Source organism: Semicossyphus pulcher, unplaced genomic scaffold (assembly GCF_022749685.1).
Source record: "Semicossyphus pulcher isolate SPU_LCO1_2020_fin unplaced genomic scaffold, fSemPul1.0.p SCAF_21, whole genome shotgun sequence".
NCBI lineage: Eukaryota > Metazoa > Chordata > Actinopteri > Labriformes > Labridae > Semicossyphus > Semicossyphus pulcher.
This window is the reverse complement of record NW_027211695.1, coordinates 10169540-10194545: the sequence shown is the minus strand read 5'-3', so window position 1 is coordinate 10194545 and position 25006 is coordinate 10169540. Positions and strand designations below refer to the sequence as shown.

General features: G+C 40.7%; 1 protein-coding gene across 1 annotated transcript in view; it reads right to left on the bottom strand.

Annotated features, from left to right (window-relative positions):
- The window catches only part of sema4f (sema domain, immunoglobulin domain (Ig), transmembrane domain (TM) and short cytoplasmic domain, (semaphorin) 4F), a 57434-nt gene extending 33003 nt beyond the window's left edge, over nt 1-24431 (bottom strand). The window contains exon 1 of the mRNA XM_069672825.1: nt 23635-24431. Coding sequence (XP_069528926.1) covers nt 23635-23728 — 94 coding nt within the window. The 5' untranslated portion in view covers nt 23729-24431. The remainder of the gene's footprint in view (nt 1-23634) is intronic.
- Between the last annotated feature and the right edge of the window lie 575 nt (nt 24432-25006).

The window sequence follows — 25006 nt, the reverse complement described above, 5'->3', positions numbered from 1 at the left end:
CTGGAGACGCAAAAAGCTACACATATACTGCACTCACACACATACACATACACAGGAATATGTTTGATGGTTGGTGGGTTTCAGCCCTGGAGCAATCATGCTCTGTCTCGAAAGACTTCATTACCCATAAGCTGTTTCCCTCCCCCACACCCTGACACTGTACACAACCTGATAGCTAAAGGCTCAAATCTTTCTCTCTATTGGCTCTTTGATGACATGAACCATTGCAAAAAATGTTAAAGAGTACTTTTGAATCCAACATATATGTTGTAGCGAATGCTATTTGGGGCTTAATCTGACTTGCTTTCATACTTGTTAAGTGCTAAGTTTGTATTCATAATGTACTGTAAATGTAGCTGCACACTGAGAAGCTCAGTTTAAGTGGACTTAGAGAAGGTATATTTAAATTATAATTTCATCCTGACACATACAGATTAAGGCAAGCAACACACACATGCACACAAAAGACTTAAACAGTGGCTCTAGTCGTTTATCATGTCAGATGGGTTGCCTCAATCCATTTATCTGTTCCCAAACCCCTCCCCTCTATCTCAACACACACACAAGCACACACACACTCAAAGTGACAAATTGCTGACATGGGTAGAATACTGCTGTGTCTGAAGATGAGAGTCCCATCCCCACAAGTGCAGCCCCCGAACCTGATTTCATATATCTCCCTCTCTCTTTCTACCTCTCTTAGGTCACACTCTTGCATCCATACAGAACACACAAACCGTGTGTGTGTGTGTGTGTGTGTGTTTAGATGTGTGACTCTGTACAGTTGGTGTGCTGAGGTCTAAAGGTAATTTCCCACGATGCCCTACATCTCCAGGATCCTCTGTGACGTCACTGTCACTCTGGGCGACAAGAGGAAATAAGGAGGCGGGGCTTTCCTTCCTGCAACCATCTCCAATACAATGGAGACACACACATGTACACACACACAGTGCTTTGGTAGTGCAGGAAAAAAAATCTCTTATGGGTTTATGCAAAATCTGTGTGTATGAAAATGTGCATTTGTCTCGGATGCTGTATGCACTCCACTCTGCTGCTCTTGTTTTGAGGCAGAGTAACTAAGGAGTTAAGCTCTGCTAGTCACATGCAACAGGAAGTAGAAATTAATCTGAGGTACAGGTGGCCTCTCAGCTACAGAAACATCATACATACAGAAAGCAGAGGTCTTAATTTTGGTTCAGTTCTTTAACCACAAAATTTCCTGTAAAAGTGTTGCAGGATAAAAAAAAATTAAAAAAAACAGAAACAAAAGCAGTGAATTGCTGCACTGATTGTCATGTCATTGGAGGGTGAGTAAAGATTTATGTCATTAGAAGGTAAGAAAAGAGGAAAAAATTTCAAGACACCATTGCCAACAAACTAAGCGGAAAGAGCCTGTGGACTTCCAGTAAACTGATCTTCTGAGGTTTAGAGAAGAAACAAGTTTTGCTGCTCTTTCGTGCTTCTCTTGTAACTTCTCTTGTAGTAGTGCAGGATTGCCAACATGTGCAAGGTTACACACATCAAAAAACAAAGGAAATGTATTAAGCCTCAATGTTTTTTTTTAATAAGAACATACATATAACCATATGTTGAAAGATTTCCTTGCCCCATTATACACCGAGGTTGTTGTTTCCTGCTGCAAAAAGATGCTGAGCACAATTGTTTCCAAAATTGAATGATCCTCTTTGGATGATGACAGCTCTCAAAATCTTTCATTGCAGGGAGGAGAAAAAAGCTGGGAATAAAACACAAATGAGCTGCTGACTTTGCAGTCCCACAAAGTAAGTAGAGGGATAATTGTAACTTAATAGTTGCATTACAAATTGCCTTTTCAAAATAAGATTTGAATTGAAGCTGTTTTTAATACTCAATATAGATGTCTATGAATTTCTGAATATTAGAATAATCCCAAGTATGATGTACATAATGACAAAGAGGAAATTCTACATAAACAAATTACATTTACAACATAAGGAGACACGCTCTGAGACAAACTGTACACTTGCCTTGGGGATGTTATGGAAAACCCGTGTCTCCAGGTACTATTCAGTCCCTCATTCTTTCCTGCCAATCACCAGACCTGCAGGACCTGTTCTACAACGGACTAATGTGTGAGTGACTGTGTATCCGTGTGTTGTGAAACACTAAAATTGGGTCAGCTCGGGCAGTCAATCATCAACCATATTCTGCCAGCTTGTTCAGTGCCCAGAAACAGGATAAGGGAAAGAGGGAAAGAGGGAGACAGACTGTTTATGGTTGCAGTGATATGGCTGAACACTGTAGTGTAAGGTAGCTAATTACATTAGCTCGAGTCTTTTCCTGGAATGCAACTTTTACAGTGGCAACATCCTCCATGTGTTTCCTCCTTACTGCCCACTGACTAACACACATTCAGCAGTTTGACTTGACCTCCTTTTTGAATGCATATTACAGAAGTGTGAGATCAGTGATTTTTTTTCCATAAATTAGATCAAGGTATTGATGAATTCGCTTGCTTCCTGCATTAGTGGTTGGAGAAAGATCCTGCCAGGTACAAAACAAAACTCATTTGTTCGGGTAATATGTGTGTCAAGGGTGTGAAACTGCCTAATTTAGTATTCAATTCAACATTATGTTAGGGAAATATTATTAAGGGGACTTATATAAAAATTTGATTCAATGATTTGTTTAAAAAAAAACATGCAACAGAGATTGTCTTGAGCTTCTGCCCCGAGTGCCATTTGCAGTCTTCCACTGAACAGGCCCAACAAAGTGAACTTTTGTCCAAGTTCCAGAGTGACTGATGCTATGTGTAGACATTCTTCTATTTTCCTACCTACAGAAAATGATGCGAAAAATATGTCGATTCATCTTTTATTTGTATTCCTGGATCTGTTTCAATACCATCGTTTTCACAATTTTATTTTTTTCAAGCTGTGAGAACTTATTCAATTTCCCTTGTGCATTGCATAATCACCATCAGCACACTAAAAACTTTTTTTAGTACTCGGACAATTTTATATACAATTGTTTATGTATACTTTAATCGTCTAGTTGGGGCAGTGCTTGACATGAGAGACTGCAGATACTACTCAAACCATAGCAACTTCCTGTTTCTGTTTTTTGAGACAGAAATAACCACACAAAAAAACCACAATTAAGTACACAGTCACAATATACTAACAGCATTGCTTGTAAATCTTTATGCTGTCCAAACTGTAACAACAGAAGGCAACAAGATAAGCGTATGAACTAACTCAAAGCGTCTCCTTTTGATAATTGCAGCTGTAGTATAAAGAAACCAAAGATTTTGGAGAGTAAATTAAAATGAATCATTTTGTAAAAGAAGACAACAAAAATATGATTTTAAAAGGCAAAAGGGTAAATGTCCCTCTTGTCACTGCTGTAAATTCATTCATACATAAATGTAACAATATTGCAAATGTTTTGAAATATATGCATGCTACAGATTTTTCATTCCGTGCTCTGCACTGCTCATGAACTGCTTTTAATGCTTGTGCTACAGATCTTTCTGTTTCTTCTCTGATCGGCCCAATGTGTGTCTTGCTTCATGTGCACATAAAAGTGTGAGTCAGCACAGTGAAGCATCACAACATAGGTGATTTATGCCTTCCTTCTCCAGCTCTACTACCACCTATAACTCTGCAAGAGTGAAAGGATCTTGATAAAGTGCAGCTGGGTGAAAAAAAGAAGAAGCTGCAGCCAGGTCTTTATAAAGTATTGAAAGGATGAGTCTCATCACATCCGCCCCTTAGCCTGAGGAGACACTGTGCAGGAACAAAAAACTCTGCAGAGCCGCTGTGTCATTACGTAATCAGCATTAAAGATCAGTCATTCATGTGTAAGGACAGTCTGTGTCGGGGCGGGGAGGCAGAAACACACGTACAACAAGATGTGTACATACTTGCAAGCCATAAAAAGTGTGTGCTTGGTGCATGTCTCCCAAATACACATTCACACACACACACACACACACACACACACACACACACACACACACACAGCAGTGTGCTGTAATGATATTGACATGGACAGCACCTGCTTCCAAGGCACATCTAATTGATGTTGACCCTCCAAACAAAGACGCAGTTCTCCGCTGTCAAGGTGAATAAAGTGAATCCTTCCCTTTTTTCTCTCTGTCACTTCCCTGAGGAAATAGGTAGTTTCTTAAAGTTAAATCACTATCTCTCTTTCCTCTGCCTTCCCTAGAGTGTGACTTTCCCCTCAGCCACCTCTCTCTGTCAGTGCTGGCTCCATCCACTGTGTAAGCCAGCAGGGGTGGTCGCTCTCATCTAATAAGCCCCTGTCACACAGATTAATCCCCGCTGATGATAAATCCCCCCCCGGAACGGGTCGAACCAACTGTCTGCTTGATTAAACCCAAAGGGAGAGACAGAGCGGGTCACACAGCGAGAGAGCAAGGGAGGGAGCGATAGATCAGGGAGGAAAAACACTCCTCTTTTCATCTCTCCTCCTCTCAGGCTACCATCGGTCTACAGGACATGACAGCTCGTCTTGACTTCCTGCCCTTGTTTCTTATCTTTCTGCTCTCTTCCCATCCAATTTAATCTTCTGCTGGTGATGAGAACATTTTTTTTTTGTATCTCTCAATACATTATATGACATAAAGTCATAGAAATACAATGTAAGATAATTATAGTTTTTGTCTAGTCTTTCACATTAATACAACAAAAAAATATGATAAGATGATACTGTTTTGAGTATTTGTGGCTGTTTATACTTATACTGAAGATTAGTGACGCACAATATTGGATTTTTTGGCGATATCCGATATGCCGATGTTTTCCAACCCTTTTTGACGATTGCCGTTTTCGATACTGATATATTAGGCACATGTTTTTTTTCAACCCTAATAGCATCACTGCTAATAAGTCTCCCCTATCTTAGAATTGATATCATGCCTACTCTTATTGTAGTGGCCAAAAACGTCCGTACCGCAGATATCTTGCACCCTTCTTCACACTTGACAGAAGAGGCGTTGTACACAAGGTCACGTGTCTGATCGCTCATGTTTCTTTCAGTAAGGGAGACATACCCGGACTTGTTTCCAACATCTACTGGAGACATCAGTGATCACCAACCAACTATTTTTGTCGTGTGTGCGTCCATGAATATCCAAGTTACTTTTGCACTGATGTTTATGTTACACTGTGTTAGCGTCGGCATTGACCGCGAGTGTATTTCTGCCGTGTTTGATGTTGTTAAGTCCGGTCTGTCTGTTAAGAGCCTTTATGTATAACAACAGCAACAGTACTGGTCTGTTCAGCAGTATCAATAAGAGTCAAACAACTATCTTAAGCTTCTGTTTCTCCTGCATTCATAGTCATTAAAAGGCTTCAGATCCTCTTTGTCACTGCAGTGCCTCTACGGCCTAAAATCCCTGTTCACCGCTCAAACAATCACCTGGCAGGTCTTATATGTACATGTGTGGAACACACTTGCATAACACACAAACACATAGGATGAACAAACAGTCATTCCTTTTCAAAGACGAGTAAACAAAAACAAAAGCATTGGAATTCCAATGCAGCTGCACCACCCTGTCTTCTTGATCTTTTTTATCTTTGCATTACAAAACAAACGCACCGTGGTTGTACCTGTATAATGTGGGAACACACCTGGAGGGGGGGGCTTCGCTAATCCTCCCTCCAACTGAACAGAACAGAATCAGATGGAATATTGTTTATTTACAAGTGAAAAACAAGGTGGGGGGACTTTAAAGGTCTTTAAAACAGAGAAAGCTTTAGGCAGTTTATTTTCTGTTCCTGCCAGCTTGGGTGTTTGTGTCCATGTATGTGCATATGAGTGTGTATGTACAGAAACCCTCAGTGTGTGTATGTGAGTGTGAAGTTTCCTCCAAACAAAGCAAGATTAATGACCCTAAGCTCATTCTTGGCAATTACTAAGATTTGTGTGTATGTGTGTGTGTGTGTGTGTGTGTGTGTGTGTGTGTGTGTAGTTGACCTAACAAGCAAAGCTCTGAATCTTGCACCTTTAAAGAGCTATAATATCAGTGAAATGTTCCCAAAACTTCCCATACAATATAAAGGACTATGTGCTGCTTTATACATGTATCTTTGAGATCATTGCGTAGCAAATGCGTAGCTCTAGCCAACAGCTTCCTCTCTCGTCTACTAAGTTGTTTTCGTAACATTAGCAGGGCTGCTATTTGACATCTTTATCAGTGGTTGATGGCTGTGTGGCCTGTATAACAGCAGTGAATGCCTTACAAGGGTTAGGTTGGCCTGTCGACAAGCCATCAGCTTACTCACAACACCCACACACGCACATAAATACAAAAAAGCAAAGGTACAAATACTGAAAAAAACTCAAAGTTACACTACATTGTATTAACTGTATAAAAGATACCCCATTCATAAACATAAACACAACACAAGGAGGACAATGTTAAGTCTAAGTCCAGTCATGTACCCTTCATGAGGACTCTTCATCAGATCTCAGCAGTATGTAAATACTAATCACATATGGCTATTGTGAAGGTACACAAACACAACCCCACACTTCATAACACAATCCAAGCTTGTTGCAAGTGATCCATTAAAATAACAGACAGTTACAAGAATAGGAGTGAATAATTGACTAGTTTATTAACTCTTTATTTCCTTATTCCGTTTCTCTCCCAACTAAACATGTTTTAATGTACACTTGTTTTACCTGCAGTTTGCAATATCTTATAGCTGAGGCTAAACAACTTATTGCATGGTTGAGTTTTTAAATTGTAACATTCAGAGCAGTTAGCCTTACTGTTTGTTTAATGCATGTTCAATGAGAGAGCTTGCACATAAAGTCTGCCTTTTTCTGCCATTTTTGTACTCTCGGGCACCGCAATCAAGTGAGACTTTTGGATGTTTTTATTTTTAACTTTTCTACTGGCTGTTTCAATGTCTAATATGATCCTCTGCACCACAAGTAAAGACAAAGTATCTGTCTGTAACAGGAGTGAATCAGGGAATGGGCGTGGGAAACTGCTCAGAAACAAGGGTGAAATTGGAGCCACCTAAAAAACTGCATAATTCAGTCATTTGAAAAGTCAGAGACATATGCATATTTTTTTGCTGGATAGGATTACCTGCTACAAACTAGATTCTAGTTTAAAAACCAAACTAAATTGGAGCTTTACATTTTGAGGCAATCCTTTTAATGACAATAGTGGTGACATGCACACGCAACTCATTGAGCATTCATTATTCAAAACATCTGGGATGACTAAAATAAACTAAGCTATGGCAGGAAGAAAATATGATCAATCAAATGTAAGCAGTAAAGAAGTCAATGCAAGCAAAAAGGCAGAGAGTCCACTTCTGCTCACTTTCCTCATGTTATTAAATGGTAAATGGACTGCACTAATATAGCACTATTCTAGGCTTGCGACCACAGTTAACACATTTTAGTTATCTCACTGTAAATGGAACTGTGCCTTTAAAACTAAATGAGTGCAGCACTTTGTATTCCCTGATCTTCTTCTTCAACTATCATCACAACAGTATGTATATTTTGGGGGCAGCTGTGGCTCAGTGGTAGAGTTGGTCGTCTTTAAATCAGAAGGTCGGAGGTTTAGTCGGAGGTTTGATCCCCGTCTCCCTCAGTCTACATGTCGAAGTGTCCTTGGGCAAGACACCGAACCCCAAATTGCTCCCGGTGGCATAGCACTTTAGGTAGCAGCCTCTGCCATCAGTGTATGAATGTGTATGTGAAAGGATGAATGTGACATGTAGTGTAAAAGCATTATATATATGTACGTATATATAGTACAGTAAAGTCGATTTACCATATGCGTTTTCTGTGTGTCGGTGACCAAAAAAACATATGTATTGATATGCATTGCATTTGATACTACAGACACCCACATGCTAAAATGCACAGGCGTCAAACCCATTGAAAGGATAGGAAAAAGACAAGCACGCAGGTAACCACAAGGGATGTTTAACATGGTTATTTCTTGGTACTGGCAGGTAGACTGTGACAGACAGAAAGGAGTTTCACATATAAACATTTTAACACACTTAAGGGCAGAAAAAATGTTTTTCTTACTCCCAGTCTTTCACTGTTGCAAGCACATAAAACAACTAATTAAGGGGTAAAAAATCATCTTTGTCCACAATAACAAAAATGTTTTTGTTCACACGTAAAGACTGATCTCCACTGAATGAAATCACTTGTTTCATTAAATCATTCTACCTTTTAAAACAGTGTTAAAACCAAGTACTGGGATGTTCTGCTGTTCAAATTCCTGTTAGACAGCACACAGCATTGTACACAGTAGCTCTTGATTGTGTATTGGGAGGAATATTTGCACAGGTAGGAATATAACATCTCCCTGGGCTCTACCAATAAGCCATTAATATTGTTAATCATTCATCCACATCAAATAAGGCAAATAACAAATTCCACCTCATCATAACTTAGCGAGTCCACAAGGCTAACAGCCCTGCTTACTGTTGTATGTTTTCTGATATGTGTTTAAGTAGGTCACCTGACTAAGGCCGACTTTCTATTCATTCACTCTCACACACAAACAGACCAACACACTCAAACACACTGCCGATCCTCTCAGAAAAAAGCAGAATGTGTGAGGGTGCTTTTTTAGGACACACATGGACGCATTCAGACAATTTTAATCCGTACATTAACACCCTGCCAGTGGCTCTTAAAGTAGCCACCTACCAAGCCATAGATAAACTCATTATTGAAGTGATTCACTTTAGGTTCCAAACTACAAGCTTACTGCCTCTTAGACGCACACACACGCACCCACACACACACACACACATTCATGCACAGTTCAAACTAAGCCATATGTCTTGGTGGGATAAGTCCGCATCACATCTTAGTGTCTTTAAAGCATTAAGTCCTTTCTTTCAATTGCCTATTAGTGCAATAGCAGGCTCTTCACAATAACACACAAACACCCTCCCACACACACACAAACAATCCCATTAACAGATTGCTGCCCATTCAAAATCCGCTAGTCCAACAGCTGAAGGCTGTCATGAACTAAATTAAAATGGATGGCATTTTTTCAAGCTTGCTTTAAGCTCCACTTTTGAATGAATTTACTATAGGGGCAATTTTAGGAAGTATTGGAAGCAAGTGATGTCACTAAGAAGCAAACCTTCAGCTGATCTAAAATATGAAGGTATCACTAAATTTGGAGGCACGATGTTTCATTAACCAGCAACAAATAATGACATAGAGCTGTTCACTCAAACAAATGATAAAACTAGCCTTACGTTACTTCACGTACATTGTACAGGATGAAATGTTTATTCATTTCAGTAAACAAATTTCCATATATATTTATATCTTGTGTAATTACCTACATGCTAGGGATGCATGATATTGGATTTTTTTGCTGATATTTTCCATCCCTTTTTGCCAATTTCAATACCGATAAATTAGGCACATGTTTTCTTCCACCTAATTGCAGAGAACATCAAGACTCCCCTGTATTGATATTGATATCATGCCTACTCTTATTGTAGTGGCCAAAAACTGCCGCAGATATCTTGCACCCTTCTTCACGCTTGAAGAGGGGTTGTACAAAAGGTCACGTGTCTGATTGCTCACGTTTCTGAGCACACCTGAATGCAGCATCCCCCGAAACACGGCAGTGAGGGAGACATGCCCGGACTTGCTTACTGCACCTACTACGGACACATCAGCGATCGCCGACGGACTCTTTTTATTGTGTGTGTGTGTCCATGAATGTGTAAGTTAGTTTTGCACAGATATTTATGTTACACTCTGTTAGCTTCACCGATTGTATTTTCGACGTGTTTGATGTTGTTATGTCCGGTAAAGTGACGAGAATGTGAGCGAACTGTTAGGTAGTTAAGAGTTGCTCGAGTTTTTGTGACTTTTTAGTCTTTATTTGTATACTGTTAATAACTTTGCGCAGGCAGTCCGCGCTCACACTCATGCCGAGTTAATGTCATAGTATTAAATCAAGGTCTTTTAGGGAATCATCGAGCCTTTACGCATAATTAAAGTATTGTTTTATCGACAGAAAATATTGGCAGAAAAATGACATATCGGCCGATGCCGATATGTCATTTTCAAGCCATTGTCTGCAGATACCGATAACGTGCCTATAATATCGTACATCCCTACTACAAGCATTTGTGCACTTTTCCTCAGTGCCTTTGCAACTTTCAGGCAGCATGATAATAATCTAATCTGTAGGGATCTCATTTCTATTTTGTCCCCTGTGAAAAAGGGGGCCGTTAAATAAAAGCACTTAAGCTGATGAGAGACTGATCACAAGACTGTGATGTCATGATGTAATCTGACTGGACACTGGTGATATGATGTCACATCAGAAACTTAAGACCTTAAATCTTAATTGGATCAGTATCTGGTTTCAGATTGTGTTTTACTTTGCATGTCACAATAGATATGTAATAAAAGCTCTGCCTTCTTACTGTGATGCCACCGTCTCTTTGTATGAAGCGCCTGTGAAGCACTTTGTAATGTCCACATGATTTTTAGATCAGTGTGATAATGCTTTTAGGAGGTTTCCCTGCCTTGGTGATGTTACACACACACACACTAATACACACCGGCACATTTTAGGCAGCCTGTCTTCCATTGTTGAGCTAAAAGATGAAAGTATGGTGTCTAGCTCTAAAGACCCTCTCTCTCTTTTTCTGTATTCCCCCTGGACGCACACGCTCACACACATGCACAAAAAACACATGCAGGCTCAGCAGACACCTCAATTATGATAATGTGGATCAGCATTAATGTACTCTTATAGCATGGCTGGCTTTCAACAATGTTGTGTGTGTGTGTACTCGTGTTTGTGTGTCCCAGACAGCGGGAGAGGAGGGGCAGCTACTGTATCTCATTTAACACAGGTTACACCCTTAATGCAGAGGCCCTCAGCATTTCTCCCATCTTACACACACAATAAAACACAGATATATAAACAGACTTACACACATGGTTAAGGTGAAAGTTTCTCATGATTGCAACAAAGGTAAGTATAAACAAACAGTGGATGAAAAGATCAAAAAAGACAAACAAAGGGATTTGAAAGAGATCTGATTCTAGTGCTTCATTTAAAAAGCACACAGGCCTCAGGGAGATGAACGTACTGTCTGATTTTCTGTCTGTGTGAATCTAAGTGTCAGCCAGTTTCAACAGTCCAGATGGCCTTAGATTTTGGCAGGAGAAACTCAGCTTACAGACTAAACAATGTAAAACATTAAAAACACACCATAACTCAGAGGCAAAGAATATTTAGCAGTCGAACAGGGCACCACTAACTTGGCAGGACCATTTAAATAACAAAACTATTTAGAAAGCATTTTTAAAAAATTAGCAAAAAGTGTCAACCAATGCACTTAAAAATAACTAAAAGTATAAAATCATTTGTCTGCACCAACTGCAGCAGCAGCTGTGTTTGCTTAAGGAATCATTTGCGAAAACGTCTTTCGGTCAGTTCTTAACTGCTCCTCTTGAAAAGGTGTCTTCCCTCTCTCATCTGCTCTGTGGCTCTTTCATCACAACCCTGCTGTTTCCCACCCTCCTTCTCCTCTCTCCTTCCCTCCTTTCTTCCCCCCATGTCCCCTTCCTCCTCCTCTCCCAGACTCCCTCCCTCTCTGCAATTACCACCTCAGACTCCAATTAATGGAAACCACAATAAAGAGAGCAGGGAGGGAGGCCGAGGGGCGGTAAGGGAAAGAGGGAGGGGATGGCAGAGAGAGAGACAGAGGGGGTAATTTAATGAGAGGTTTGTCCACACACACAAACACTCACACTCATATTCATAAAGAAGCACAATCCAAATGTATCATGCTGGTAATAAAGCACACCATAAACTCACACCTTCTTAAACCTGCCAAATGATAAGAGAAAGCTTTCAAAAGAACAGGAAGTGCATGCGTGTGTGTGTGTGTGTGTGTGTGTGTGTGTGTGTGTGTGTGTGTGTGTGCGTGCGCGCACATTTGCATGCAGGGGTGCATATATGTTTACATACACGTGCATTTGTGTGAGTGTGTGAGTTTGTGATAGAGGGGGACTGCTGACAGTTTTTCCTTTGTGTTTTGCCCCAACCTGTTTCCTGCCATTAAGGTTCTCAGTGTTACTTTGCTTTCCTTAACAGCACAGAGACACACACACACACACACACACACACACACACGCACACACACACACAAACACCACACTAAAAAAAAAAAAGAGTCCAAGGGTCAATATTCAGTGAGAGGATGATGTTAAAAAAAACTAAAGCGAGGAGCTTGAGATCAACAAGTGAGGACAGCATGGATAGCTACGCAGTCAATATTTGCTTTTAACCCTGACCAACATATACATACATACACACACACACACACACACACACACACACACACACACACACACACACTCACTAACTCTGAAACACAAAATATTAGCAAAAAAACCCCTCTCCCTTTGCAGCTGAAGACACTATCAATCAGTGGACACAAAGTAGGAACAGCAGGGTAGCCCTTACTGTCAAGCTGTCTTTGTGTGACTGTGTGTGACTGTGTGTGTGTAAGGAAGAAAAGGTCCTAATGGTTGTGTGCCAGCCACTACTGCCAAAAGACTCACACACATGGGCATGCACAAAACAAGTGAGCAGGAAGCATTGCAGAGGGATGGTTTGATTTACTGGGCTGCCAAAGAGAGAACGGGCACAATATACAGAGAGGAAATAGATATCTTGGTTCATTATACACACACATACAGACACACACACACACTAGTCCTACACTGCCTTATCAGTGTTTCCTTTTTATTTAGAAGATAATTTTTCAGCTCCACTTTGGAGAATATTAAAGTGTGTGTGTGTGTGTGTGTGTGTGTGTGTGTGTGTGTGTGTGTGTGTGTGTGTGTGTGTGTGTAGGTGTGTGTGTGTGTGTGTGTGTGTGTGTGTGTGTGTGTGTGTGTGTGTGTGTGTGCGTGCCTGCGTGCGTTCCTGAGGGGAGTAACTGTGCTTACTTTATGACCAGTTGTGTACCTTGATCATAGCAGGAGTGGTAACTTGCTCTGCGTGACACACCAAATACCCTGTGGTGTGTGTGTGTGTGTGTGTGTGTGTGTGTGTGTGTGTGTGAGTGAGAGAGAGAGAGAGAGAGAGAGAGAGAGAGAGAGAGAGAGAGAGAGAGAGAGAGTGTGTATGTGCACACACAATTACTTTCCCAGCCTCATTTCACTTTGAATTCAGTAAATACCGTCTACGGTAAGTTTCATTTTTCTCTTGAAACCGGTTGGACCAAAGTGTGTCATGTTTACAATTGTAAGCCGGTTCAACCTGATGGTTCAGTTCGGATGTAAGGTGAAATTTCAGTGCAACTGAGAGTTTGTTATTATCTGTATGTCCCATATATTTTCTCTGTTATTACCTGGCTAATAACATCTATAAATATATGGAGGCAAGGTAGCATTTCAATTCATTTTCATAGAAATTATAACAGAAGCTTGTGCTGAACACACTTCAGAGAACGTTAAACTGACCATTTAATGAACTCAAACATGGACAGATTAAATTGTTAAAGGGAAATAGTGCAAATATTAGCCGCTTTGCTTTATTAAGCTCCCATTCTGTTCCAGATCAGTGGATTTTATACAGTTTAAATATCCTGGAATATTACCTGCCACTTGACCTATTGTGGGGTAATTTAATTAAATGTTCTATACTTTATCAGGTCTGATCATATAGTGGTTAAAAGGTGCATATTCCAGAACAAGAATGCACAAATCGCCAACTCTAATTCAGCCTTAATGCCGGCCAGATGTTGCAATAAAATTACAAACAGAGTCAAAACAGCAGATGTATCAAACATTAAAGAGCCTTATACTGCTTAAATTAAATCCCGAAGAATAACTTAGTAATGATGGGCTTTTGGCCAAATCAGAACACTGGAGTTACAATCATCAAATTTATATTTTGAGACTACTGCTATGTAATCTGCAAAATGGAGATTGCTTTGCTAGTTACTGGAAAGCATCAGATTACTGAGATTGCTCTTCACATATTTATAATAACTATCAACAACCCCCACTGGTCAGTAGGGATGCACCAATACTGATCCCAGTATCGGGCGGTATCGGAGCTTAAGTACTCGTACTCTTACTCATGAAACTATGATGAGTACCGCACCCGAATACCACGTAACGGCTTGACGTTAGCCTTCCGTTAGTTAAGCAGGTAGGCGGAGACGCAAAGTTCAGTGTAAAAATGTCAGCAACAGTTGCAGTTGCATCATTATGAGAACTGTAATGATATTGTTAAGTACTCATATCGGTACTCGGTTAAAACAAGTTTACTGAGGTAAAATGAGAATTGTGTCTCCTTCTGTTTCACTGTGATGCTCTTAATTTGTCTTGTGTTATAAATCCAGCGCACCCCTTTACCTTACAGATGCTCTTGCAGCACCTTCACACTGCACAGAAAAAAACACAGTCGGGCAGAAAAGCAGGATGACAAAATAATTAGCTTCAGATTTTCCAGATCGTCCATGTTTTCTCCTTGTGTGAGGGGGCGTTGCGGAGGACAGCAAACACTTCAAATATCAAGTTAACTAACTTTGAATAGCATGTCTTTACCTTTACTTACTGAGGTGCTCTTCTACACCAGAAGGAATCTCAGTCATGTTTTTTACCATAATCAAAATAGCCCCAGAAATTGTAGCATAAAGCAGCTGACACAAGCTGCCCACTCAGACTAATCACAGTATGTGCTGCCTCCACATGAACCCACAGCCCCTCAACCACCTTTAGGTTTATAATCTAACTTTTTACATTTTACCTAATGATGACTATGGTATTAACTATTGAACATAATAAAACCAGAATAAAGTTTTACCGTGTCCAGAAATAGGTGTCTCTCAAAATAGTTTCCTCACCTTTATCACATAATGTGCTTTTTCCCATACAAATTGAGTGTATTGCTGTAAATAATCAGCAGGATGTTGTCCCAGTTACATCACTGTAAAACTTTCTTTGGTGAAATACTTTGGGTGAGTTTGCACAGAAGCAGAAATATCACAGCTGTAAGAAAGTAGTAAAACTGGAATTTACAAGATATCTCCTTAGCGCTCAAACTCAGCAGTCAGCACTCGTTGGCTTCTTCCAGCTTCCAACTGTCGCAGAGGGTAAAAAATGCCAACAGGCACAAATCTGGAATAAGCTGACTGCTCGCAAGGGCCAGGTCAGCACCGCTGTAAGAAGTTTACCCACAAAATGAGGTGTCCAGCTTTAAAACAACCTCTTCTGACACAAACAGTGAGACAAGAATACTGTTCATGTTGCTTTATATTTGACTGAGCATGCTGCAGGCAGAGACTCAACTGAAGTCTGGAGATCGATGAGTGAAAACAAGCTTGGCTGATGAACTGTGTTTGTGTCTGGGAGGAAAGAGCCAAAGGAAGTATAGTATTCTACTCATGAGAGGAGAGCAAGAAGAGAGCTGTGTGTGTGTGTGTGTGTGTGTGTGTGTGTGTGTGTGTGTGTGTGTGTGTGTGTGTGTGTGTTTCCTTCCTTCGTTTTCTTCCACACCCCACCCTTTGCCTTAATGCTGATACAGGTCTTGTAAAAAGACCAACACACACTCTTAGCATTGGCCTTCAATATAAACGTATCACCTTACAATCACAACTCCCTCAATAACTTATCAGTTATCAATCAAATACAGAAATACTTCATTTATAACTGACATATGGTTTTGTGACATGAGGTGAAACAGATGTAAAGTCTGCCTCCACATGCCAGGCTTTCCATTAACGGACCCTAAGGACACAACGGACTCTCTCACACGCATCCCCATGCACAGAGCGGCTGCAGACAGGTAGACCGATCGATTTATGACTTTTGTTGATTCTACACTTCCAATCAGTGTAAGTAAACAGCCACCAACTCTCTGAGGACCTTCTCGTTGTGACTGCAATGAATGTCTGTGTGTGCATGACCTTGAAAAAGGTCAGGTTAAGTGGATGCTGTCAGTGCTGTATCGTGAACAAGGTGACCCGGGGTAACCTCTGACCTGGTCTTAAACCTGCGACACCCATCACCTCCCCAGTCTGTCTGGTTGGTTTTGTGGCTGGACAATCAATAACTATAAGATTCTGTCTCTTTTCCTAAAGCTTATCAGATCTGTTTGTCTTTTCAGCCCTATTTTCTTCAATCATTCACCCCTTACTTTAAAATTCATCCATGTGCAATAATGACTTCTCTTTCTCATTTCTCATTCTTCTTTACTTCACTTTGAGTCGGCAAACAATATAATCAATACATATTGATATAATTGACAATGGTCCCAGACAAGAGTCAGCAGTTGCAAACTCAATGGCCTTTCAGACAAGGAACAGTTCTCAAACTTGTTCTGAATTTCATCACATTAAAGTGAAGTTGTTCTAATTCACAATGCCTCCAGGGGTGTTCAGGTTTGGGTTAGAACACTAAAAAGGTTCATTTAAACTCGGAATTAAAAAGAACAAGGGCTAGAAAAGAAATAAAACTCTTCAGCTCAAGTGTATCCTCTGTGTCTAATACAAAACTCTAAAACTGCTCTCTTTGCATTATAATTCCTTTCAACTTGCTTTCTATCAGATGAGATTTTCACGCAACAGAGGGCTTGAGGGGTAGGAAATGGGGGCAGAAAGCAGGAGTGAATCCCAATGAGTCGCTGATATGTGCTTCAGCTGCGCACAGCAATCCTTTCTGCTAAAGCCCTCCATAGGTAATACACATCAAATGCAAGTCACAGGATTGCACTCATTACTAAATCCTTCAAGACTTTATCTCAAGTAACCGCCTTTCAAGAAGCTGCACACATCATGATCGAGATTTTTATGAACGAGGGAGTGGGAACATGGTAGGAAGAAGAAATTAATGAATGAAGGAAAAAGGAGAATGCTGCCAACCCACTTACTAGATCAAGTAGGCATGCTTTATGTTCAATCCATTTACATTACAGTAGGTGGAGATAGGCGTATCAGAAGATGCAGAGTAAGGTCTGAACGTCACAGAGAATCCCAATCACAAATTCATCCTGGGAATGTAACTAAGGAAATCTGCTTGCATCGACTGTGTGTGTGTGAGTATGCGTGGCCTTTGACTCGTATTGACCTTTACTCTGACAAGCTCCACTCACAGGAGTGCCTGTGTGGGCTGACCGTTCACAAACAACGTGGGAGAGTGCATGAACAACTGTGTTCATGTGCACCGCTAATGGAATTCTCAGAATCAGTGAGAGAATCAGCTGTTCATAGAGAGTGCATTATGAGTAGAAGTGCATGAGAAGCAAATTAACTTTGCTGACGCTTGTACAGAGTGAGAGAATATTTTCTGTAGGTTCCCTGTGACAGCAGAGAATTTGCTCCTCTCATCCTCCTTTCATTCATTTCCTTTCTTCTCCTGTCTAACTCGATCTGGTTTAAGATCAATGAAATACATTCTTTTGACAATTTCTACATTTTTCATTTTCTTAAATGTGTAAGTTTATCAAGGACCTGAAACACCTGCCTGTTACCTTGATTTTTTTTTCCAGGCTTTAGTTTAGTTTGAGCCTTGGCTTTTGGTGTTACATAATCTCTCTTTCCCTTCGTTTAGTGTGAGATAAAAAGAAAAAGGGCAAATCTGGTAGATAAAAGAAAAATATACAAGAATGAAAAATCAGGGGAATAAAAGGAAAAAGGAAAAATGCTATGCATAAGCAAAGAGCTAAGACTTCTCTTACAAAGCTGAAATAGGCGCCAAAAGCATCTATGATGCCTCTCTCTATTCCCCTGGTACCACTCAACTCCACAAGGCCTCATCAGCTACACTTAGAGTACAGAGAGGGATGAGGGCTAGAAAAGACTGGTGAGGAAACAGACAAAGAATGGGATGTGGGGATGAGAAGGAGGAAAGACTGTTTTCTTGTCTTTGGATAACCACTTCAGACTCCCTGGTGAGAGAAAACAATGCAGCCTCAACCCAAACACATAATCTAGTCCACACATATTCTCACAGGCAAAGACCCATTCAGACAGTTTAGTGGTTGCACTTTTCCTGGCCTAATCCCAAGACACTTCTGTGATATGAAAATATGCAGCGCAAAGAATTGTTCACATCCTCAGCCTGACCATCCCTCCAAAACAAATATCTTTGAGCAAATTTCCTGACAACAGTGTGAAAGCCTGATATCTCCACATGGAGTATCTTTAATCCAAAAAGGAAACATAATCTGTCTTGTGTACAGCGTTGGGGTCATTATAAAGTTATGTATTACTCATTACTTGTAACTTTTTAAAGAGTAATGCATTACTTTACTTAAGTAATTAATTACACTACTCATTACATTACTTTTGCGTCACTCTTTTGCATCCCAGAGTCATCCCTGTAATTGTGTCCGAATGATTGCATGTGACGAATGGAAACTTAAATGAGATGCATTGTCGCATAATTGCCAGTTAACAGTATAACGTTAAATCTTATAGATGCACGTATCAGCACAAATCTCTATCCTAATAAGAATTTGTTTGTATTTTGCCGATGAGTTTCTGAAAGACGCCGTTCCAGTGTAGAAACAGGCAACATTTCCTCTACTAAATACGATCCTACATGCGTGTTAATCTCTGCATTCGTTACCTGTTGGACTCTAGCAAAGCCGTGACGCGAGGTCAGGTGATTGTTGCGTGCCTAGCATGCACTGTAGTGCCAGTAACGAGTAACAAACTAATTGTTTGATTAGTAACGGTAATGTGATTACTGAATTTAAGATAGTAGGGCGTGACATTACTCGTTATGGACAAATGAGCAATGTTTCACCCAACATTGCTCATGTATTATGTAAAAGGTTCTAAGAATATGACTTAGTACAATTAAAAATAGTAGTCATTCACAGGATAATACATTTAAGAACCGTAATGAATGGAAGAAAGCCCATAGTCACTCTGTTAACATGATCAACCAAACTGATCAACCATGGTGGTGGTGGGCCACCTAAGACCTCCCAAAACTTCAACAGAAATCTGGTCTTTTTCCTAGCATTCTAAAGACTGTTAATACTTCAGGGGCTATCAGATGAATGCTACATACACAAACAACATGTGGTGATACATGTAATTTTGTCTTCAAACACAAAAATAATTAGCAACGTTTGATGCGACCTTTTTCCACTACTAGTGTTTTTTTTTATTGTGAAGCAACAGTTTCAAGTAAAATTAATGATATGCCTAAACCAGACAACAGTTACAAACAGCCCCTAGCCCCACCCAACACAGAACAGTATGCTGTAAAAAAGACTAACTGTACTCCAGCCTGCTTTGATTAGTCTTTGTTATAAGGGACTCCCATCCATCCACCCACGCACACACATACTTCACCGCTAGCCAAGTGCAAATTCTGGCACTAAAACAGAAAACTACAAAAGGGTAATAAATCTACTATCACTGAAAGCTACTGGGTGAGAAATGTTTGAATAGAGATTTTGTTAAGCTTCTGTTGACTACAAGCAAAGAAAAAGTATAGTTTTGGTGAGCAGAAAGGGAATCTGATCTGCCAGACAAGCAGGTGGTGTACACTGGGTGGCCTTACAAGACTAAATGCTTATATACCTGAACAGCTTCTGACTAACCAAGCTAATCAAATTAGATATAGCTTCTGTTTCTTAATGTAAATAGCCCTAAATCATGCTGTTGGTGCACTGCTGGGAGCCTGGCCCTCCCTTGTGTGCCGACACCCTAATGAGTTTCATGTGAGGGGCATTAAATCTGCTGCTATACCAGTGAAACTGACTGGGGCCTACATTCTCTGATCTGACATAACTGACTTGTACACATAAATGTAGTGTTTAAATGGTGACAACCAAGATGTTTTTAATTATCCATTAATCTGGTGATCATTTGCATTATTATTTAAATCAGGGGTCTCCAATCCTGCTCCTGGAGAGCTACCTTCCTGCATGTTTTAGGTTTCTCCTTAATCTAATACACCTGATTTGAATGATCTGCTTATTATAAACCAACTGAAGCGTCTCAGGGGATTGATAATGAGCAAAACATTTGAATCAGGTGTTTTCGAGTACGTACGTTGTAAATGACTAAGAGGGCCGCACATTCCAATCCTTACATTTAAGGTATAATAAGAAGGATTTTCCTAGAAAAATAAAATATAGACTTTTACAAATATAATATAATATAAATCATCATTTATGGGCCTCTATACATGTGTGTTGGTGAGTGTGTGTGCAGACCCTTGTTTTGCTTTGCACAGGCAATTTTCAGGAGGGGTGCTGGTGAGTGTGGGAGCGGTTCAAATTAGCAACTGGGCCCGATTCAGACCGGCGAACATGGTGAAAGAGCAATGCGGAGTTGGCCTTCTTTCTGTTGGACAGGTAGGTGCCTCAAACCGGGTAGGACAAGCTTACTGGCGGTTAGCATGCTAGCGCAAAGGTAACCAGTGGTAACCGTGATGCTGTCTGTGTTAGCTCGGCGGGTTGGGCTTCTTCTCGCACGAGCGAGTGAGAGTGAGCTTCTGGTGAAGAAGAGCCCAGGAGAGGCCCAGTTTGAATGTGTTGTTGAGAAAATGCAAGGAAAAATCCTACTTATTAATGTCATTATACCTTTAAAGAAGCTAAAACCACCAAATGTTTACTTGAAAAATACTGAATTTATGGATTAATTATCAGATGGTATGCAAACCAGGGATTAAATGACCAATCATTGCAGCTCCAATGCTAAGACAACTGATGTTATGATGAGTATTTAGATACAATGTAATAATAATGATTATTACTGTGACTCAGTGGTAGAGTCGGTCGTCTCTCAATCATAAGGTTGGGCGTTTGATCTCTGACTGCTACAGTCACAGACACATGTCCAAGTGTCCTTGGGCAAGACACTGAACTCCGAATTGCTTCTGGTGGCATAGCCATCGGTTATGAATGTGCATAGATCTGATTGGAGATTGGCACTTAGGCCTTTGCCATAATTTTTTTATTGTTTGTAAAAAGACAATTATGAAGAACTGAATGGACTTTTTTTTCTATGTGAAAATCCCACACTTGGGTGGTAACTTCATTATGTAGTGGGTTATTTCAGCCAAGCAATTTTATGACTTCTCTCCAAACAGTTAACCAGAGAATTGGAACAATTCCACATCAGTCTAATTAGCCACCCAACTATTTAATATTAAATCTTACAAGCCCAACAGACACAGATGTATGATGAAAGATGTATCACAACAGCAGTAAGGCAGTAAGAAATAACATTTTTGTGATGCAAGATGGATATAATATGGACCAAGCTAACTTTTTAAAAATAAAGACTGTTACCGTGATTTCACCCCAGAAAAACAAAGAGACACAATTTATATCGTTAAAGTTTTGCTCTCAGGATGTTGCAAGAGGTAGGTCCATGTTGTTACCTAAATCAAAAGGTTTCTGTACAATAATCTTCTAGTTGAGCTGACGACTAGGATGCAGTAAACTTGTTGAAAGTGCTGATAAAAATTTGCCTGTACGCAGCGTTTGTCTGTAAAGACAAATCACCAAACTCATCAGGGCTCATCCTCAAGTGACCATACATTTCAGATAGTGTCAAAATTACACAATCACGTGTGTTTTTAGCAACTCTCATCTGGGAAGGCTGTCGCTTTGATATTACTGCACATGCAAATAAACAGAAGCTTAACAAGCACATACAAAAGCAAGGGTCACCTGACTAGTTGCAGCCACTCTGTCCTACACAGGAGTCTCTCTTTAGTTATAATAACACACAGAGACATGCATGAACATGGACACAAGCCCTGTTGAGGATAGTAACTCAACAAGAATGAAATGTTCTGGCTTAAATCAAGATAAGAGTCATGTTAGCACTTAGAAGGCAACGTGATCTAGAGTTATCTGCAGCAAAAATTTCGGACAAAAAGACTGATGCAGCTATCAATCTACAATTATCTCTCTCTCACAGGCATCATATCTAAATGTCTCCCTCTCTCATTGCTGTTTGCTGGCACTCTCTCCAAACTGTATTTGTCGTGGGGCCAGCATGCCACAGGCCAAAGTTGCATAATGACATAGAGAGACAGGGAGCTAACTTACAGACACTGCATTCCTTCAACACTTAAGTCCAAATCAACAGCAAGCAACTGTCGGAAGAATTTAGATGTATGTAGATCACAGGCGGGAAAAACAAATGGGGTTAAAGCACACTAAGGCTCTGCTGCAGAGTGCAGCGTTTGAGCAAAGCCCATTTAAACAGTCAGGTGACTGGAGTGCAGGCTAATGGTCAATGGACACTCAGTGACGCAACCTCTAAATCTTTTCCTCCTTGCTGCATCAGGGTGTAAACACCATCACATGGTAGACAGAGGCAGAAAGGTCTGGGAGAAAATCATGAAACAGGATATAACGAAAAGGGAATAAAAGAGGAGGAAAAAACAATATTGTCAAATTGAAATGAGGCATAGACAGAGCTATTACACTGCAAACAAGGAGAATAGATTAATCAACAAATAGAGGTATACAGACATACTCACGCAGATGCAATCCAATATCCGAAGGGTCACAACAATAGCTCTCTATGACTAAAGCCCCATAAGCTGTCTCTTCTCATCTTATGTTTTACATTTTAACTGTCAGTCAATTTTCAGAAAACAGGAAGGCTGCTGTGTTTGTGCTGCTGACCCCGGCAGTCCCAGCACAAAGGGGGAGCTTGTTAGGGAGCTGGGCTTCTCTTCTATTCACTTTTATAGCCATCCCAGTCTGTGTCTTGTTCTTTTTCACCCTTCATTATTTCCCCATTTAACATTTTTGGGTATGGTTTTGGAATGTGATACACACAAACACTTTCCAAGAAAACTAAGGGCTATTAGGGATCATTTCAGAGGTTCACAGACCCCTTTCAAGCCCCTCTATCCACCCTGATGAGTCTGAATCACTGTGGGCTTATGGAGCTACTGATCCTGACCTCTGTCTCCTCTGGATCAGGGCAAATGAAAAGACAAATTCCCAACATGCATCAATCTTTCCAGCGGGAAGAGTACTTGAGGGCTCTGTCCCTTTAGGTTTTTAAAGCTGCTATTTGTTCACCACAAGTCCCGTGCTTCTTCCCCGTCTGTGCACATGTAGTTGACGTTAAGCAAAACAAGTCTGGCACCTGCTCGCTTCGCCAGCATCACCATTTATCAAGCCACAATAAAAGGCAGAAAGCAGCCCTTTGGCACCGCTCCCCGGGTGCGTAAAACGCAGGGCAGAGCCGAGTTTTACGGCGCGGTTAATACAGGTTTGGGTTCAACTTTGTGTTAAATGTTGTTTCACGCCAAATAACTGCGAACTGTGTGATTCTGTGTCGGCTATGTATAGTATTTTTGTAACAAGAGATAAGGCAAACTGTGCTGAAGTTGGAGGTGTGTCTCGTGCATGTTATTGTTGTGATCGCTGCCATGATCAGCAGAGGCAGCAATGCTGCTGTGGGTGTTAAGGCCACTTGAAACACCTTTTAATTTGCAAATATCAACAGAATCATAATTTACACATCCTTTAAAAGTGCAGAGACTCACAAAGAGCCTTGGAGGTATTTCTCCAGCCTTTAACATTAACAGTATTGTCGTCATGAGTTTTGATTTCCTTGTTGCACTCACCTTCCAGCCCGGCCAGGGTTGCTGCCCAGGAAACTCCGGACAGCAGGCATAGCACCGGGAGCAGGATCATCATCTCAACGCCAGGACTCATCATGATTCCGCTCCTTTCCTGGTCAAAGAGGGAGGTGGAGGTCCGTACGATCTAATTTAAACACAGAAGTCCAGGACTAGTGGTTTCAGCTGCGAGGCATCCTGATCCTGTTCCGGGCTTCACAGATTTAAAAAGGAGCGGAGCTTGGTCCAAGACAGTAGTAGGCTAAATAGCCTCGTTAGAAGTTATTTCTAAATGAAATAAATATATGCTTCCTTGAATATTTTATGCTGTTATTTTGCTTAGGTTTAACTGTTTTTTTTTCTTAGCTGTAATCTGCATAAAGCGCACAGAATTGCCTGCATCCGCTCAGCGCAATTGTGAGGATTTCATTGTCCATAAAGGAAAGCGACATGCTGAGAACTAGGTTGTTAATTATTGTAGTTACATTTGTGGTGTATTCCAGTTATAAACTTTACGTAAAAGTAATCCAAAGTACCCTCCTCTCGTGCAGGAATAATGTCCAGTGTCATGGGTTATAATATGCCGAAGCCTCGCTCTTATCCCCGCTCTGTGCCCCGGTGTCGCTGAGCCTGTCCCGCTGCTTTATAAAATACTCCGGTTCTCTTTAATTTAAATTTCTCCATGCGAGTAAAAGTAAGAAAAATCACGTTAAGGTCCATGTAGCAAAACAAAAGTCCTAAAGAGCGCTGTGTCAATTGAGCTCGAGCGCTTGCACTGCTGCAGTGTTACGGAGGCTAGTGACCGGCTCGAGGGTGTGCTGCTGGAGAGCTCGAGCGCTGACTGACTACAAGCCAACTGTCTAGCGCCCCGCCTTCCGGAAAAGGCTGCGCGAGGATACACAACAGGTAGTAAGTTCATGCCACTGACAGGTGCAGGTCGTTCCTCGGAACAACAAGTGATGATTATATGACTTCTGCGTTAACTGACTGCCAGGTGTTTTAAATTTAGGATTAAATTAATGTGTGGAGTTGACAGGCAGTGGGACCGTGCATTGTGGAACAGTCTTACCTGTAATACAATGGGATGAAGGCTGTTTTAGTTTTAAGACTAAACTAACCCTAACCATAACCTGGAGGATGCATGCATCATTTTCTACTGAATACAAACCGACTTTATTGAAACTAAATGTTACTGTATTCATTCACATTCCACATCTATCCAAAGAATGCAAAATTGGCCAGGATTTGGTTCTCTGCTTCTTTAACCCTGTGCCAGTGGTCTGGTTTCCTTAATCCACTTGTCAGTCATCTGACATTCTGGGGGGGGCGGAGCATCTACAGTAAAGATGATTAAAAGTAGATGTGAGGTCAGTGGTCT